This window comes from Nicotiana tomentosiformis, chromosome 4 (assembly GCF_000390325.3).
Source record: "Nicotiana tomentosiformis chromosome 4, ASM39032v3, whole genome shotgun sequence".
Classification (NCBI taxonomy): Eukaryota; Viridiplantae; Streptophyta; class Magnoliopsida; order Solanales; family Solanaceae; genus Nicotiana; species Nicotiana tomentosiformis.
In genome coordinates this window covers 94,292,342-94,310,304 of record NC_090815.1, presented here as the reverse complement: position 1 = coordinate 94,310,304, position 17,963 = coordinate 94,292,342, and the positions used below count along the sequence as shown (strand labels likewise).

At 35.8% G+C, this 17,963-nt stretch overlaps 1 protein-coding gene across 1 annotated transcript; it reads right to left on the bottom strand.

Moving 5' to 3' along the window:
- Positions 1 to 9,695: 9,695 nt before the first annotated feature.
- On the bottom strand, positions 9,696 to 12,632 carry LOC138910162 (uncharacterized). Its single transcript, XM_070201385.1, has 4 exons — positions 12,244 to 12,632; positions 11,617 to 11,759; positions 11,026 to 11,124; positions 9,696 to 10,465 (listed from the first exon to the last, which is right to left on the bottom strand). Exons 1-4 carry the CDS (start codon positions 12,630 to 12,632, stop codon positions 9,696 to 9,698), a joined length of 1,401 nt encoding a protein of 466 aa, XP_070057486.1.
- Between the last annotated feature and the right edge of the window lie 5,331 nt (positions 12,633 to 17,963).

Sequence of the window (17,963 nt, the reverse complement as noted above, 5' to 3'; positions counted from 1 at the left end):
ACACAGTACATCTCAGCTAAGATCATCGGGATGATAGTGTATTTATGCCCCTCGACACCCTTCATTAAGGTCCTAGTGACCATGGCTAAGCGAGTGTGAATCCTTGCCCCTTGCATTGGAAAGATCAATAAACCCAAGAAGTAGACTGCGAAAACATAGACCCGGCAGTGCATCCATCCCAAAGAGGTAATTGCTAGATCCTCATGATACAGTCAATATAATTTGCTATGCGCATACCGCTTATAGAGAAATTGAAAAGGGATGTATGATTTCTTCAGGAAAACAGTTCGCCGTTCTTCTTAAAACCTAGCATCTTCAGAAAAATCACGTGGGGTGTGATTTTCTGGCACTAACAGACCCGGACTATCCCATGGTAACTTTGCGAAGCCCCCTATTTCTTCCAGGAAATGAGTCATTTCTATATTGCCAAATAGGAAAACAACTCTCTTTTCATACTAGAACATGGTGGCTACCTCAATTAGTCCAATGTTGGGTTTAATAATTAGCAAAGATGGCAAGTTACCCAGTACTTTCCTTACATGATTTCTATCACTCGGTGCAAGGTCGTTCCACCAGTCAATTAACAGAGGCGGGATATTCTGGACCATACCAAACCTGGAGATTTCGTTCTTCATTTTCTGCAAACAAATAAAAGTTAGCCCTTTTCCCCCTCTAGATTCAACTATTTGCAAAATTATGGTCAACATGTTGGCACATTTTCTTCAAGTAATGCACATAATATGATGGTGTCCTTTGAGATTGTGGAAATCCCGTTGGACTTTGGACAAGGTTTTTTTTAAGCGGGTTGATGAGTAGAGTATGATGCTGAAAGCATGCTTTATGCAAAAGTAGTAACACGTTGCCAAATAATTTCATGATGAAAGTATGTAAAAACGGTAAATAATATGATAAAGATGAACACGAGAAAGAAAAGAAGAAATAAAAGACAAAAGAGAGAAGTCAGTTTAACTCATGAAAATGTGCGAGAACGTAATTAAATGAAGCAAATAGGGAGATAAGGACAGGAGAAACATTATATAGCAATCTTAAACAAGAAAACAGAAATAGAGAGGGGATGTATATATCATAGAAATTTTGGCAAATAAAGGAAATAGGGAGGGGATGTACATGTCATCAAATAATCTATTAATCCACATAATCGAAACTTCAATATGGTAAGAGCCTAAGTATTTTTCCAGCAGAGTCGCCATGCTGTCGCGCCCCTTTTTCTATCAAAAGCGAGTTTCGACATGTGACAACTCATTTAAATGGGTATTAAAAGAGAAAAGTCGCATTTTGAGGTGCGTTAGGGAACTTATTTGCGAATAACTCTGTTAACTAGTCTGTGACACCAAAGATCGGGTAAAGGCTCAAATTACCTCAAAGGGAAGGTGTTAGGCACTCTTCAAGGTCCACAACTGTGGGTCCCGGCCTAATTTAACCTATGTGGGATTATTGGATTATAATTGTCCTATGTGATTGTATAAGTGAGGGAAGATAAGGAAGTAATAAGTTCTACTATGATGTAAACAAGTGTAAACAGAATTGCACAAGAATTAGATAGCATATAAATAATCAGTACAAGTCTTCAGAGGCTACATGACACAACTTAATTGTTCTAAATTCAAGAGACGAAGTGCGAACAATAAACATATAAAGAAGGGGGTCCTAAGTTTTTTAGCCAAAAGGATCACCCTGTGCAACATAAATAATACTTCGCAACTCCCTTAGGGTTAGGGTTGCTCATATTATTCAGCGGGCACAGACTATCATCTCTTGCTACCCAATTACTATGTTAAAGTTGTTTGCTTAAAGTGCTCTAATTCGGTTCTAAATCATGTCATGTGTGTGCGCTACTCGTCCCATGCCTATGGTCCAGGAGGCTTTGGACCTACTATTTGGGTAGTTCTAGAATTTACTTAGGGTGCTCAAAATGATAAAACTAGGCGCACATTCAAAATATGTACACATAAAGACAATAAATGGCTCAAGTTAGCCTCCACACATAAGCAACAAATGCACGCGAGCAGATTCTTATATTAGGAAGTAGACAACTTCAAAATTAAGACGTATTAGAGTCAATAAGTCCTATAGACATGGCTTCTATGTGATTCTGATTTCAAGTGTCTTACAGGCAATACTGCTATTTTAGACTAACGAATGTGCAGATTGCAGGTATTACAAACCCTATATGCATGATCTCGAAATTGTTCGCGTAATGAGGCAGTAAAACTATTTGAAAACTCAAGATTACCAGAGTTTTGTTTTATAGACATGCTTCCCAGGAGAGCAACCATATCCTATGGCAGGATTTCTAACAGTTGGTATTTGAACTCGATTTTATCATGCTTGTTCCTATAGGCATGTCATCTAGGGCAGGCAGAATAATAAAACAACAGAAGTGGTCGATTAGTCAATTAGTTAAAGCCCTATAGTCATGGTATCAAGATGGGCATTAGCGAAGGCATGTATTGTTACATCCTATAAACATGTTATCTAATAATTAAACAAGTAGTTATTGGTGTTTGGTTCCTATAGACATGTTGTCTAATAGCGCACAACAATAGACATGGAAACATGTACAACAATTACTCAAACCAACAAGCTTTCAATAGTGTACGGGTATTAGATAAGTTAAGTGAGGTGTGTGATTTCCTATAGGCATGATTTCTATGTGTAGCATGTCAAACAAACACCAAGAAAGGCAATTAAATCCTATGGACAGTTTTTCTGCCCATTTATGCAAGAATTAGGATACCCCAACCCCTTTTCACTAATCTCCCCCCATTGTTTGTTTACAAATTATTACAGGCCCAAAGATAAAAGAAAACAAACTCAAATATTTTAGAATCGAAATGACTACAGGCCCAAAAAATAGAGCAGGTCCAAGAAGAGATAACCCAGCACTACCTGGGCCTTCAACACACTCTTTCACTCGAATAGTAGGCCTAGATCCAAACGCGTCTCAAAATAGGAGAACACGTCCATTTGCACAACCCAAAGCCACACATGAACTCATATCAAGTCCAACAATTACTATATTGACCACTTAGCCAAATAAGCTAATCAACTAAACAGCCCCGAAGCAATACCTCATAAAGACAGGATTGTGTGACATTTAGCAGGATTCATAAACACATTAGCATTTCAGAATCATGAGTGACAATATTGATTAAGCAAAGAACAGTAACTAGGAGAATCAGTAGACTTAACATGCTAAAGATAGACATAATACTAGGAGAGTTAGGGAGACATGCCATTTGGGGTTAACAGGGTAAACATATTAGACACATACAAGATACACATGCTAAGTGAGTTCAGAATAGAGCATGATCCATAATTAGCCTAAAAAGGATTTTAAACCTAGGAGTCTAAGTCATGAAGGTCATACAGAGTCACGGTTAGGGAATGACAATTACACATAACAAACAGGAAAGCAAGCAATCGATAAGAAGCCTAATCATGCTAGGTAGAACACAAAGATCTCAAAGTCAAAAAGTGTCATGGCAGGAAAACAAATTATCTTAAGGTTAAATAGGACAGGCAGATTCAGAACTTAAGCCAGTCGACTATGCATGATCATATGAACTAAATGTATTGGGATTCAACTAGAAGCATAAGCAATACCAAAGAATGCAGGATTGATCAAAAACCAAAACAAAGCAACAGGCTTGGTTAAAACACTACGACAACAAATATGGTTCATGTAAGAAGGTAAAAGTAGAACCCACATAAAGCAATTATCAGGAGAATTTCATTAAAGCAAGTTCTAGGTAGGAGATCATTCCCTATGAATTTCAGTGCGAGAATCCTAGACAAGGCATGGGAAAAACTCACAATAAACAATTAGAACTGTAGAGCAGACTTAAAGATATAAAAAGTCATTCAGATTGAGCATCTTGAGCATACATTGAAGTTTAAAGTCTAGGCAGGTTGTGACACTAGGAGATTCTGAACTACATAATAGCTTCAAAGCAAGTAAAATTGCCAATGAAAATAACATAATATTGAAGTCATAGTGGTTCACAGAATTCAAACAACATGGATATGCAGAACACAAGCAAAGAACATAGTATTGCAAGAGTCAAGATACTCACCAATTTGCATATTCAACAAACAAAGTAGAAAAGAAGACTAAGTGCTAGTAACAGCTTGAATATCAGCAGCGAAGAGAATAACCAAAAGACCAAAATCCTAGTGTGTCAGAGTTCATAGGAGCTTTAAATGAGCCTCGAGCAATGCTCGCACTAGGGAGGTCGATAGAGAGGATTCTGGTAGCATTGGATTTCAGCTGACCAAAAACCAAGAGTGCAGAAAGTATAGAAGAATGAGAGTTGAGAGAACAATAGTGGTAATAGTAGTTAAGTAATAATTGTTAAATCCTAGAAGGGGAACGAGGAATGTGGTTTATACAGTAGCAAGCTTGGACGAACAAACAAGGAAATATAATCAATTAGCATAAAAAAGGAAAGAATATATATCATGCAATCAAAATCGACAAAGGAGAAGGAGATTCTCAAACACTAGTTGGGTCCAGACGTTTGAGAATCGAACCAAGAGTCAAGGATACTTCCTTGTATGATGTATATAGACGAAGCATTGTCCAGATCTCCACAGAATCAGAGTTAACCAAGCTAGATCTCGGAAGATAGTTTTTGCCAAAAATAAGGAAAAAACTTAAGTAACACCACATGTGTGTATACACCATCGTAGTACCTCAAAATAGGTAAGTAAATCATGGATTGACTCCATGTTTAGGTTGGAATCGGAGGCGGTTGGTAGGGTTTCTTTCAGAGAAGAGAGAGCATTCGAGAGGGTTTGGTGGCGGCTATTAGGTGGGAAATGAGGTAGGTTTCCAGATTTGGTTAGTTAAAGATGGTTGGGTGAGTGAGGGCAGTTGATCTTGAGAGATCAACAGCCAGGATTAAAAGATGAGCGGGATGGTTCAAGATCAACAGTCAGGATTAAAAGATGGGTGGGACGGGTCATTTAAAACGGGTACTGATCAGATTTGTTAAAGGGCCATCTGGTTGGGGCTTGGGGTTATTGGGCTAGGTTTTTGCTCCGAAATTAGCCCTATATTGGGTTATAAATTAAATACACGAAATTTGTTAAAACTAATTTATAAAAAGTAATTAATAAATAATAAAAAATATAATTTATGAAGTAAAATGATTGAAAATAATAGCTTAACTTTATAAAAATATAAACAAATACTATTTTAGCATAAATAATGTCATAAATATAATTATGTATAGAATGTAGGCTATTATTGCAAAAATTATATAAATAGCTCAAAAATACAAATGTAATTATATGAAATAAAGTAAAAATATTATAAAATATACATGTGGGTGTAAATAATAAATTTGGGTGATTAAATCATCCCAAAATAATTTGAAGGGATAATCAATAAATCTTTGAATTATTTAAATACAAGAAAATAAATTTTAAAGCTTTAAAAACTATAGAAGATTATAAAACAAATACTTATATGACTCTTGTAAATTGGGTAATAATGCAAAATAATATTTTGAAAGTATACAGAATATTTTATAAAATATGAGGGCAAAACTGGGTATCAACACATTGCCAAATCATTTTTGGGCAGAAGTAGTAAGCACATCAACATCATGTCATATTCTCAACGGATGTCTCATAAGACCCATTTTGAAGAAAACTCCATATAAATTATGGAAGGTAAAAGGCCTAATATAGACTATCTTCATCCGTTCAAAAGTAAATGTTTTATCCACAACAATGGTAAGGACAACCTTGGAAAGTTTACAACTTCCATAAGCCATTCAATATTCTGAATACTACCACGGTTTAGCCAGAAAAGCACCAGGATGTTAGACCAGTGAAATAACAAGCTTGCAAGTTATTTCTTTTCAATTGTAACAAAATTGACAAGTAAAAGCTATCTCTTGAAATCCTATTCAGAATTTTTTGCCTATCATTGACAAAAGCTACGTGGGCAATGATTTAAAGTAGAAAAAGTATTTTTAACGGAATAACGGAATTAATGGAAAAATACACTGAGTTGGGGATCAAAATTTTCTCCTCATGCACTGGCTAGACGTGCAAACACTGCCCATGCCACGTGGGTGTATTTAAGGCAAAAAAATTGCAAAAAATTTTTTGGGTGATTTTTAACTTTTGACCCGACTGGGCACATGAAAACTTCCAAGGTCAAAAGTTAAAATATTGCCCATTGGCAAATTAAACTTGAAATTTTGTAAACGGAGCTAGCGGAACAAAAAAATCAAGACTATATACTTTAAAGGCTATTTATGTACTTTACCTTATTTAAGGGGTAATAGGACACTGCAAATATGTAGTATTAAAAACGGGACAAATTGAAGGGTTATTTAAGTATTATCCAAAAAAAAGAAAGAGGTAGGATACATTCTCCAACTATGATAAAAGTTTTTCTTTCTCCAAAATAGTACTCCAATGTTTCTTAAATCAAATTCCAAAGACTAGATGTCACAAGAGGTTTATCTTTGTTACCTAACTAATGTCTATCAATAAGAGCCCAAGTATAGATAGGCTGAAATTGACAAGAGGTTCAATAATCACCTTGTTTCTGCTTAAGTTGAGCAAAAAGAAAACGTCAAATTTAGTTGATTGTTCCTTCTTTTTAGCTGCACCTACTGTTAGGTTAATGTTAAAAAGATCAATCAAAAAGAGTAAATGTAAAATATCAAATAAAAAGTATTCAAACTAAAGCAATATTACTTGATTCACATGATATAGAGAGGATCCATCTAAATTAGCAACCAGTTCATGGTTCTTTATTTTCCTTGGCAATATGATGAAATTTGTCACTTAAACTCTGCTTAGGCACTAAAGAAAAAGACAAAATGACATTGGAGATTTTAGTCTTTTTCACTTAAAATTTTATGAAGAGAGCAACTTTAATTTTCTTCTTTTCTTTTTTAAAACTGGATTGATTCAATGAATTTGGTGATGTGAAGTGAAATCTCCACATCATACTAGGTTCCAAAAAGTGTAAATTCGAGTTCATCTGAATCTTCCTTTTCTACTTTCCAATTAAAACTAAAGAGAGCGGCTATGTCTGAAAGTTTAGTTTTTCTTTCACTATATATATAATAAAGTAAGTTCACCATCAGTGCTAGTACATTTTTATCATATCCAATGGCCCCCTCTTAAGCAGAAATATCCAATATTCGAAAGGAGTGATAAGAAAATAGTGGTTATGCGTCCAGAGAACAAAAATCAACTGAAGATAACAAGGAATGGTAAACTAGCTAGCTACTCCATCATGTTCACATTAATTAATTTTTTGGTAATTTTTTGTGGTCCATAATATTTAAGTTTTTATAATATCAAAAAAAAAAAAAATCTTTTCTATAAAGTTGTCCTAAAATATCACGCACCCAAACTGGGATGGGACGTGATTGGCACTCAACCCTTACCACTCGTTGAGTAAACCCTGTACTATTTGTATCAAACTTCAAGTTCAATAGCAAAGAATCTAACATGCTTAAATATTAATTCTAATCAAGTTACAGTTCTTAAGCTGACTGATAAAAATAATAAATAAAGGATAAATCCCAAAACTATTTTAATACTCTCCCACTAACAAGTCATGAGCCTCTAGAATCTGGAAAATAAATTTTAAAATACATAGCCTACGGGGCATCCCCGAAAATAAAATAAACGTAAAGATAAAAAAAGATATAAATAATAGCCTGAATAGGGTTCGCTATCGCTGGGGTGAATCAACGGAGTCTGTAAACTGAATTTAGAATATCTCCTCTAGCCACGTGCCTCGTTACCTGCGTCCTCAATATCTGTCACACGACGTAGCAGGCCCAAACGGGCTAAGTACTACCAAAGGATATCTAGTAAGTCTCATAGGCTACCTCCTAAAAAGACGGAGCGAGACTTTCTAGAAAATATAAGAAAGAAAAGGGATATACGAAAAGTCATATAAATCATATAAAATTTTACAATCAAGTAATAAGCTGGAAACTGAAACTCAACGTAGAAATTGAGCCCATAACTCATATCTGAAATAGAAATTGAGTTATATATATTTTAAGACGTAATTTTGCAAAGTTAATTGTTACGCATAATGGCCTTGCGTACGTGAGCATCTGGGAACACGTACGGGGGAGTGTCGGTCTATCTCTCCAACAAACAGTTGGCACCTGCGAGCGTGGGGTAGGTAACCCTGACATCATGGTACTCACGCTGGGGAGGTTGGCCACTTATCCCTACTAAATGTGAATATCACAAATAAAGGCGCATAAAAATTGGTAATACACATAAGCATGCATTAATGTCACATATAATGTCGTACTGAAAAAGAATAAGTGAACTGAGTATTTGGATCGCAAGAAAATATGGCTTGGATTTATTGAACACATGAAACACAGGGGTTCTAATGAAATTCTCTACTAGGAGAGTAAGTCTCAACTCACCTTAAAGCTAGCTCAGCTTCGACTTCACGTATCCTCCAAACACTCCTGATTCACAAATTTTCAATCTACATATAATAATCGGGTTCAATTCACATTAATACAAGTCTAAAGAATATTACATTACTCTCTTCAATTTAAGAATATTGCTCAAATCTTCTAACTCGTGATTTTTTAGTAATATAAGGAAACTATGTATACCCACTTCAATTCTATAGTCCAATAAGTTATAATCATCACTAAGAAATCAATTGCAACGTTCCATACTCAGTCAAGACTCCATTATCAAATTTACTTTACTACTCAAACCCTAACTCTTATTTGGAATTATAATTAACTATCTTCATATATAACGTATAATTAAAGTAAAGGAACAAAAGAAAAGGAAAAAATGAAAGGAAAAGTAGACTCCTCTTACTCTATGTCGACGACGAGAAATTTTTGTTTCTGTGTTTCTTTGCATTTTTCCGTCGGCGTTCAGAAGCCAAGAAAGGCTTAATACCTTATGTCTCTTATTATTTTAAAAAGACCAAATGAAACTCAAATATGATCATCATTTAAAGCTCAATTGACTGGCCCATTATATTTAACTATAAGCAAATTTGGTTGTTATTGACCAAGATCTTTGTATCTTTCTTGCTAATTCCTTACATATAAAATAGATGTACTCCTTTTACATACATCATCGTATTTTCATTATAAGGACAAATTCATCCAATGTTGCATTTCAACACAATGATCAAACAAGATTTTATTGATTCTTAAGTATTCGTCATACCATATTAGTTCATATCCTATATGCATATTATCCCAAATACTTCGCTTAAACCGTGCAAGTCCTTATACCCTTCGAGCACTTTAATTGCGTTATGAACTCTGGAATTATAAAACAAAATAAGCTAAAAATTTATGGGACTTTACATTCTCCCCCGCTTAGGAACATTCGTCCTCGAATGTTGTGTCGTAATTATTCTTTAGTCTAAAAGAAAGATCTTAGGACCCCAAAATTTGACTAACTCCTAAAATTTCCAAAAATTTCGACAGAGGTTCCTTTGTAACTGGAGCTATCCAAAATTTTCAACCTGTCCAAGCAACCCAACAATAACATTTCGTACCTCCAGCTACTCAATCCAATAAAATATAATATTAAGGCATACCAATATACCCGCTAAAGCCATTTTATATCACTATAAGCACAAATATCTCATACCTTACTAATCTAATTATTTTAAAGCATTAAATGAATTATGTACCTGAAATCTCGAACAAATAGGGATACTTTTCCTGCATGGTTTCCTCTGGCTCCCACGTAGCTTCCTCAGCTGAATGGTTGCTCCATATTACTTTTACCGAAGCAACATCTTTGGTTCGAAGTTTACGAACCTGCCTGTCTATTATAGCTACAGGAACCTCCTCATATGACAGAGTATCATCAAACTCTATGTTCTGCCTATCAATTACATGACTCGGGTCGTGAAAGTACTTTTTCAGCATGGATACATGAAAAATTATATGCACTGACGATAACTCTGGAGGTAAAGCTAGACGATACGCTACAAGCCCAATCCTTTCAAGAATCGGATAAAGCCCTATATATCTCGGGCTAAGCTTCCCTTTTCTACCAAACCTCATGATGCCCTTCATTGGAGACACCTTTAAAAATACATAGTCACCCACTTTGAAATCAAGATCGCGGTGTCTTATATCCGTGTATGACTTTTGTCGGCTTTGAGCTATTTTAAGTCGTTCCTGAATTAGTTTCACCTTTTTCAATGCATCTTGTACTATATTTAGCCCAATAAGTTTCGTTCCACCTATCTCAAACCATCCTCTAGGCGAACGACACATCCTCCCATATGGGGCTTCAAATGGGGCCATCTGAATACTTACTTGATAACTGTTATTATATGCGAACCCAATCAAAGGCAGATGATCATCCCAGTTTTCTTTAAAATCGAAAACACGTTCTCGTAACATATCTTCTAAAGTTTGAATTGTCCTCTCATCCTGCCCATCTGTTTGAGGGTGAAATACCGTACTTAGATTAATTCGGGTACCGAGACCTTCCTGAAAACTCTTCTAGAACTTGGTAGTAAAATGAGCACCCCTGTCATAAATAATGGACACAAGAAAACTATGCAACCGAATAATTTCTTTTATGTATAATGTTGCATATTGGGTGTTGTGTAGGTTGTTTTGACTGAAAAAAGTGAGCTGACTTAGTGAATCGGTCTACTATGACCGAAATAGAGTCGTGTTTCTTAAAAGTTTGCGGAAAACCAACCACAAAATCCATATTTATGTTCCCATTTCCATTCTGGTATTTTAATGACTTAAGCTAAGCCGCCTGGTCTCTGATGTTCAGCTTTTACTTGCTGGAAGTTTAGGCACCGCGATAGAAAATCTGCAATATCTCGCTTCATATTATCCCATTAATAAATATCCTTCAAATCATGATATATTTTTGTAGAACCTGGATGTATTGAATATCTGGAGCTATGAGCTTCTACCATAATTTTTCTTCGAAGATTTTCTACATTTGGCACGCATAAGTGGTCATCAAGTCTCATCACACCATTCTCATCAAGTGCAAAATTCTTAATCTTGCCAATGAGGACACCTTCCTTGATCTTAATCAAGCTAGGGTCATCAAATTGTTTGGCTTTAACTTGCTCTACTAAAGTTAGCACACATACTTGTTATCAACCTTCCATCATACTTCTCATCGAGATGAAACCCTTGGCTAGCTATTTGTTGGCTTCCTTAACTATTGGACGTTCGACCACACACAGACTGGTCAAACTCCCTATGGATCTTCTGCTCAGAGCATCAACAATCACATTCGCTTTGCCGGGATGGTAAAGGAAATTACAATCATAATCTTTAAGCAACTCCAACCACCTGCGTTATCTCAGATTCAACTCTTTCTGCTTGAATATATACTACAAACTTTTGTGATCTGTATAAATTTCACATTGCTCTCCATAAAGTTAGTGACGCCATATTTTTAGACCAAAAAAAACTGTTGCTAGCTCAAGATCGTGGGTAGGGTAATTTATCTTATAATTCCTTAACTACCTAGAAGCATAAGCAATTACCTTGTCATTATGCAAAAGAACACACCCTAACCCTACTCTGGAAGCATCACAATAGATCACAAATTTACCTGAAGGGGTAGGTAGAGTCAGGATTGGGGCTGTAGTCAACTTGTTCCTGAGTTCTTGAAAACTTTTCTCACAAGCTTCAGACCATTGGAACTTCACATTTTTCTCAGTTAACTTTTCAACGGGGAAGCTACTGAAGAGAACCCTTCTTCAAAACAGCGGTAGTAACCTGCCAACCCTAGAAACTGCAAATCTCTATAGGGGTCATCGGCCTAGGCCAACTCTTAACTGCTTCTATTTTCTGTGGGTCTACTCTAATGCCTTCTTTTGAGACCACGTGTACCAAAAATATAACTGTATCGAGCCAAAATTCACATTTAGAAAATTTGGCATAAAGTTGACGGTCCTTGAGTATTTGGAGAACTGTTCTCAAATGATTCTCATGCTCTTTATGGCTATGAGAATATACCAAAATATCATCGATAAATACTATGACAAAGGTATCTAATAAAGGCTTGAAGACTATGTTCATTAAGTCCATAAACGTTGTTGGTGCATTGGTCAACCCAAAGGACATCATTAAAAATTCATAGTGATCGTACCAAGTTCTGAAAGCTGTTTTCGGGATGTATGCTTCTCTGATTTTTAACTGATGGTATCCCGATCTCAGATCTATTTATGAGAAATACATGGCTCCCTGCAACTGATCAAATAAGTCATCTATCATGGGCAGTGGATATTTATTTTTGATAGTAACCTTATTCAGCTGACGGTAATCTATACACATCTGTAGGGAACCATCTTTTTTCTTCACAAACAACACTGGAGCACCCCAGGGTGAAACACTAGGTCGAATAAAACCTTTATCTAAGAGGTCTTGCAACTGCTTCTTGAGTTCATTTAGCTCAGATGGAGCCATTCTGTAAGGAGGAATCGAGATTGGTTGAGTTCCTGGCAATGTGTCTATGCCAAACTCAATCTCCATATTTGGGGGTATCCCTGGGAGATCATCCGGGAACACGTCTGAAACCTCTTTCACAATCAGTATTGATTCAAGTACTAGGGAGCCAACTTTCATATCTTGCACATGTGCTAGATACGCCAAACACCTGTTGCTCACTAGTTTTCTTGCCTTAAGGTAAGAAATAAACTTACCCACAGACGTACCCACTTCACCTCTAATTATAATTGGATCTTCCCAATAAATAAGAATTTAACCGTCTTCGCGTGGCAATCAATTGTAGCATGACAAGAAGATAATCAGTCCATGCCAGCTATGATGTCAAAGTCTACCATATCTAACAAGTTCAAATCGGCTAATGTTTCTCGGCCCTGAATTATGATGATGCAGTTTCTGAATATATACTTAACTTTAACAGATTCCCCTATAGGTGTGGAAACCTCAAACGGAACCCCTAATTTTTCTCGTGTTTTTCCAAACCCGACACAAAAATAAGGAGACACATAAGAGAAAGTTGAACTAGGATCAACTAATACATAAGCAAGATGACGACAAACCGAGAGAATACTTGTAATAACTATATGAGACGCCTCAGCATTCTGCTTGTCTAGAACTGCATAGAATCTGGCTAGTCCGCCTCCTCCCTGAGCTCCACCTCTATTGGCACCACGCCCAGTATGAGTATTATATCCCCGAACTAAAGGAGGTGCAACTATAGAATTACCCATGAATGTTGCATGTCTGGTTGAAGTTTTCCCCGGAGCTTGTCCAAGAAGTGGACAGTCTCTCTTAATATGACCCGGATCATGGCAGTGCTAACAACCTTTCTGACCTAAAAGGCATTTCCCTGGATGTGCTTTGCTGCACGAAGGACATATAGGATAGGAAAACTGAGGTTGGCCCTGACCAGTTTAACTTTTCCCCTGAGGGGCCTGACCCTTACTCTGCTGGCCATGTCTGAGTGGAGCTGGATAAGGAGATGAGTGAGCTGTTGATTGAATGTGAGCTAAATGATTCATGTTCTTACCCCCAACTAAAAATCCACTATAAATACATGTTGTTCTAGCCTTCTTACTGTTATATCTAGCTTCCCTGATGATTTTATCAAAAGCCTCCTTACACGTAGCGATATTGACAACCTGAAGATAAGTCTTGTCATCCTGATGTGAAGTCATATCTTTTGCCATATGTGGATTCAAGCCTTCAATGAACCTTCTCACTTTTTCTCTCTATGTCGGTATCAAGTTAGGTGCATACTCTGCCAATTTTGTAAATTCCATCTCATATTCAGTCACTGACATGGTACCTTATTTAAGATGTTCGAACTGACGTCGGAGCTTATCCATCCGACTGCTAGGCAAAAACTTCGCCCTGAAAGCTTCTTTGAACTGGCAAGTAAGTGGCAGTAATATAGAACTTTTGGTCTTCTTGTAACCTCTCCACCATTGTCATGTTGGACCCTTCAATCAAAACTCAATCAACTATGTGGCTTGTGTTTCAAGACAAACCAAAGAAACAAATATTTCCTCTATCTCTTCCAAAAATAACATTGGTTCATTTGGTTTATCTGTACCATTATAAGTAGGAGGGTTTAATCTCAGAAAGACATGTGGATCAATTTTTCTTGTTGGTAACTACATTGTCTGGGAAATATTTATAGGGACAACTGGTGGTGGTACCTCGAGTGGAGCTTGAAAATTATCTCATATAACCTCTTCATCTGAATTATGAGGGTCCTGAGGAGGAGCATGAACACGTGCAACCCGACCACCGGCCGGAGGGGCTAGAGACTCCAGAAAGTCTAATATTCTGTCAATTCGATTATCCTGCTGATGTGGTGGTACATGATCATTAATAGCCTGCTGAGGTGGAGCTTGTACCTGTCTAGTGGCCCTACCACGAGCCTGATTACCTCTCGTATTTCCACCTCTACCCCTAGCATTTTGACCTCTACATCTACCTTTGCCACGTCCTCTAACTGCAGCTGGTGCTATTGGTGCGGCTTGCACCTCCGGTTCTGCTTCTTGATGATTAGTAGTTGGTATCTCAGCATTGTTAACAGCAGAGAATGAAGTTGATCTTGTTCTACGATCTTGTTTGTGCTGAAATGAGAGATAAATGGGCATTAGAATTCTGAAACGTTTAGCTCTAACGTACGATACAAGAATCAAAGGAGAAAAAAATCCTAAAATGTCCTGCAACCTCCCAAATATAAGTATGGTGCACAACATATGCATATTTGAGACTCTGCTAGACACGACTCATGACTGCCTAGAATTCTGTAAACCTGACTGCTCTGATACCAAGTTATCACGCCCACAAACTAGGATGGGACATGATTGGCACTCAACCATTACCACTCGTTGAGTGAACTCTGTACTATTTGTATCAAACTTCAAGTTCAATAGCAAAGAATCTAACGTGCTTAAATATTAATTCTAATCAAGTTGTAGTTCTTAAGCTAACTAATAAAAATAATAAATAAAGGATAAATCCCAAAACTATTTTAATACTGACCCACTAACAAGTCATGAGCCTCTAGAATCTGAAAAATAAATTTTAAAATACATAGCTTACGGGGGCATCCCCAAAAATAAAATAAACGTAAAGAAAAAAAAAAGATATAACTAATAGTCTGAATAGGATTCGCTACCGCTGGGGTGAATCAACGGAGTCTGTAAACTGAATCTAGAATACCTAGTAAGTCTCATAGGCTACCTCCTAAAAAGGCGGAGCGAGACTTTCTGGAAAATATAAGAAAGAAAAGGGATATACGAAAAATCATATAAATCATATAAAATTTTACAATCAAGTAATAAGCTGGAAACTGAAACTCAACATAGAAATTGAGTCCATAACTGATATCTGAAATAGAAATTGAGTTATATATATTTTAAGACGTAATTTTGCAAAGTTAATTGGTACGCATAATGGCCTTGCGTACGTGAGCATCTGGGAACACGTACGAAGGAATGTCGGCCTATCTCCTCAACAAACAATTATCACCTGCGAGCGTGGGATAGGTAACCCTGACATCATGGCACTCACGTTGGGGGAGGTTGGCCACTTCTCCCTACTGAATGTGAATATCACAAATAAAGGAGCATAACAATTGGTAATACACATAAGCATGAATTCATGTCACATATAATGTCGTACTGAAAAAGAATAAGTGAACTGAGTATTTGGATCGCAAGAAAATATAGCTTGGATTCATTGAACACATGGAGCACAGGAGTTCTAATGAAATTATCTACTAGGAGAGTAATCCTCAACTCACCTTAAAGCTAGCTCAGCTTCGACTTCACGTATACTCCAAACACTCCCCATTCACAAATTTTCAATCTACATGTAATAATCGGGTTCAATTCACATCAATACAAATCTAAAGAATATAACATTACTCTCTTCAATTTAAGAATATTGCTCAAATCTTCTAACTCGTGAGTTTTCAGTAATACAGGGAAAGTATGTATACCCACTTCAATTCTATAGTCCAATAAGTTATAATCATCACTAAGAACGTATCAGTTGCAACGTTCCATACTCAGTCAAGACTCCATTATCAAACTTACTTTACTACTCAAACCTTAACTCTTGTTTGGAATTATAATTAACTATCTTCATATATAACTGATAATTAAAGTATAGGAACAAAAGAAAAGGAAAAAAATTAAAGGAAAAGTAGACTCCTCTTACTCTATATCGACGGTGAGAAATTTTTGTTTTTGTATTTCTTTGCATTTCCTCGTCGGCTTTCAGAAGCCAAGAAAGGCTTGATACCTTATATCTCTTATTATTTTAAAAAGATCAAATGAAACTCAAATATGACCATCATTTAAAGTTCAATTGGTTGGCTCATTATATTTAATTATAAGCAAATTTGGTTGAACGTGCTGCCACTCATGCTACCTTTTTACTCTAAATAAAAGCAAAAAAAAAATTTCACTTAGAAAGTCTTTTTATTTTCTACCCCTGGCCCACTTGTCTTTCATTACTGACCAAGATCTTTGTATCTTTCTTGCTAATTCCTTACATATAAAATAAATGTACTCCTTTTACATACATCATCGTATTGTCATTTTAAGGACAAATGTATCTAGTATTACATTTTAACACAGTGATCAACTAGATTTTATTGATTCTTAAGTATTCGTCCTACCATATTAGTTCATATCCTATATGCATATTATCCCAAATATTTCGCTTAAACCGTGCAAATTCTTATACTCTTCGAGCACTTTAATTACGTTATGAACTCCGAGATTATAAAAATAATAATAATAATAATAATAAGCTAGAAATTTATGGGGCTTTACATAAAAGCCTGAGAATATTTGTTATATTTTCAATAAATAAATTAAGATTAATATAGTCATTTTTATTGTTAATTAATGTTAAAATATGAATTCTTTAATACGTGTGAAAACAATTAAAAAAACTGATTAAGTTGGGTCGGAGAGAGTAGTAATTAAGTATTCCTAAGAAACTGCTTCTCTAGCACATGAGACAGGGACATTGGAGAAATCCACGTCCATACAATTTAGCAGTGAAATTGATAAGAAGGTGCAAATTTTTGTTTCTCATTGTGATGGAAGTGAAACTTTTGAACCTTAAATTCAATTTGGGAAATATATACTACCTAAATAGTTTTTACTGCTTAAGTTGGATCTGTCCAGTATGCTAAGTAATAAACTTGATGTGAACCAATATACAGGGGCAGAGTTAGAGTGTTGAGAACGGGTTCGACAGAACTCAATAGTTTTAGTTTGAACCTTGTATTTATCTTAAAATTCCATTGAATAGGTATAAATTATTAATATAGAATTCAATAACTTCATATGATTAAAATCCCGAATCCATAAGCTTAAAATCTTGCCTCCGTCTCTGTCAATATATTGTCGTAGCACAAAACCTATACTATTGATAGGTTGAATTTACAATAATCAGGTACAGAATAACTGAAATAATAATCGTCATATTTGATAGTTAGATTGAATAGTCATCAATAGGTTGTGAATAATCAATAACAGCCTCCTCTCCCCCTTAATTCAGTAACATAGTAGAAGTTTTGGTCAAGTCCAATGTATAAAAACATGATCTTTAATTAGTTATCAAAGAAAGAAAACACTCTCCATATTAACAGTATAGTTTCTGTTGCATTTTTCCAATTATTATAAATCTAAAAGCACCTAAAATGAAATGCTGATAAAAAGCTCTCATTTGCTCTGACCAACACTTCTCTCCCAGACACAAGAAATATAGATCTTGACTGAATAAATACAATTGTATGAAGACATTGATTTGGCTCACTTGTTAAAACTAACCTAACATATTTGTTTACCCGAAAAAATGGGTAGAGTTGAATTTGTTAATGGTTTTAAGGATATGAGATACAATTTGATACAAATCGTATAGAGAAATAGAAATATGAGTATTCTTGACTAT

Excerpts from the sequence above, each read along its gene's own strand:
- LOC138910162 (XM_070201385.1), bottom strand. The coding sequence starts at position 12,632 with ATGAAAGTTGGCTCCCTAGTACTTGAATCAATACTGATTGTGAAAGAG. Across the intron at positions 11,760-12,243 it reads GATCAGTTGCAGGGAGCCAT|GGTTCTCTTCAGTAGCTTCC; the intron begins GTATTTCTCATA and ends GTTTTGAAGAAG. Across the intron at positions 11,125-11,616 it reads GACTCTACCTACCCCTTCAG|AGCAAGTTAAAGCCAAACAA; the intron begins GTAAATTTGTGA and ends TAACTTTAGTAG.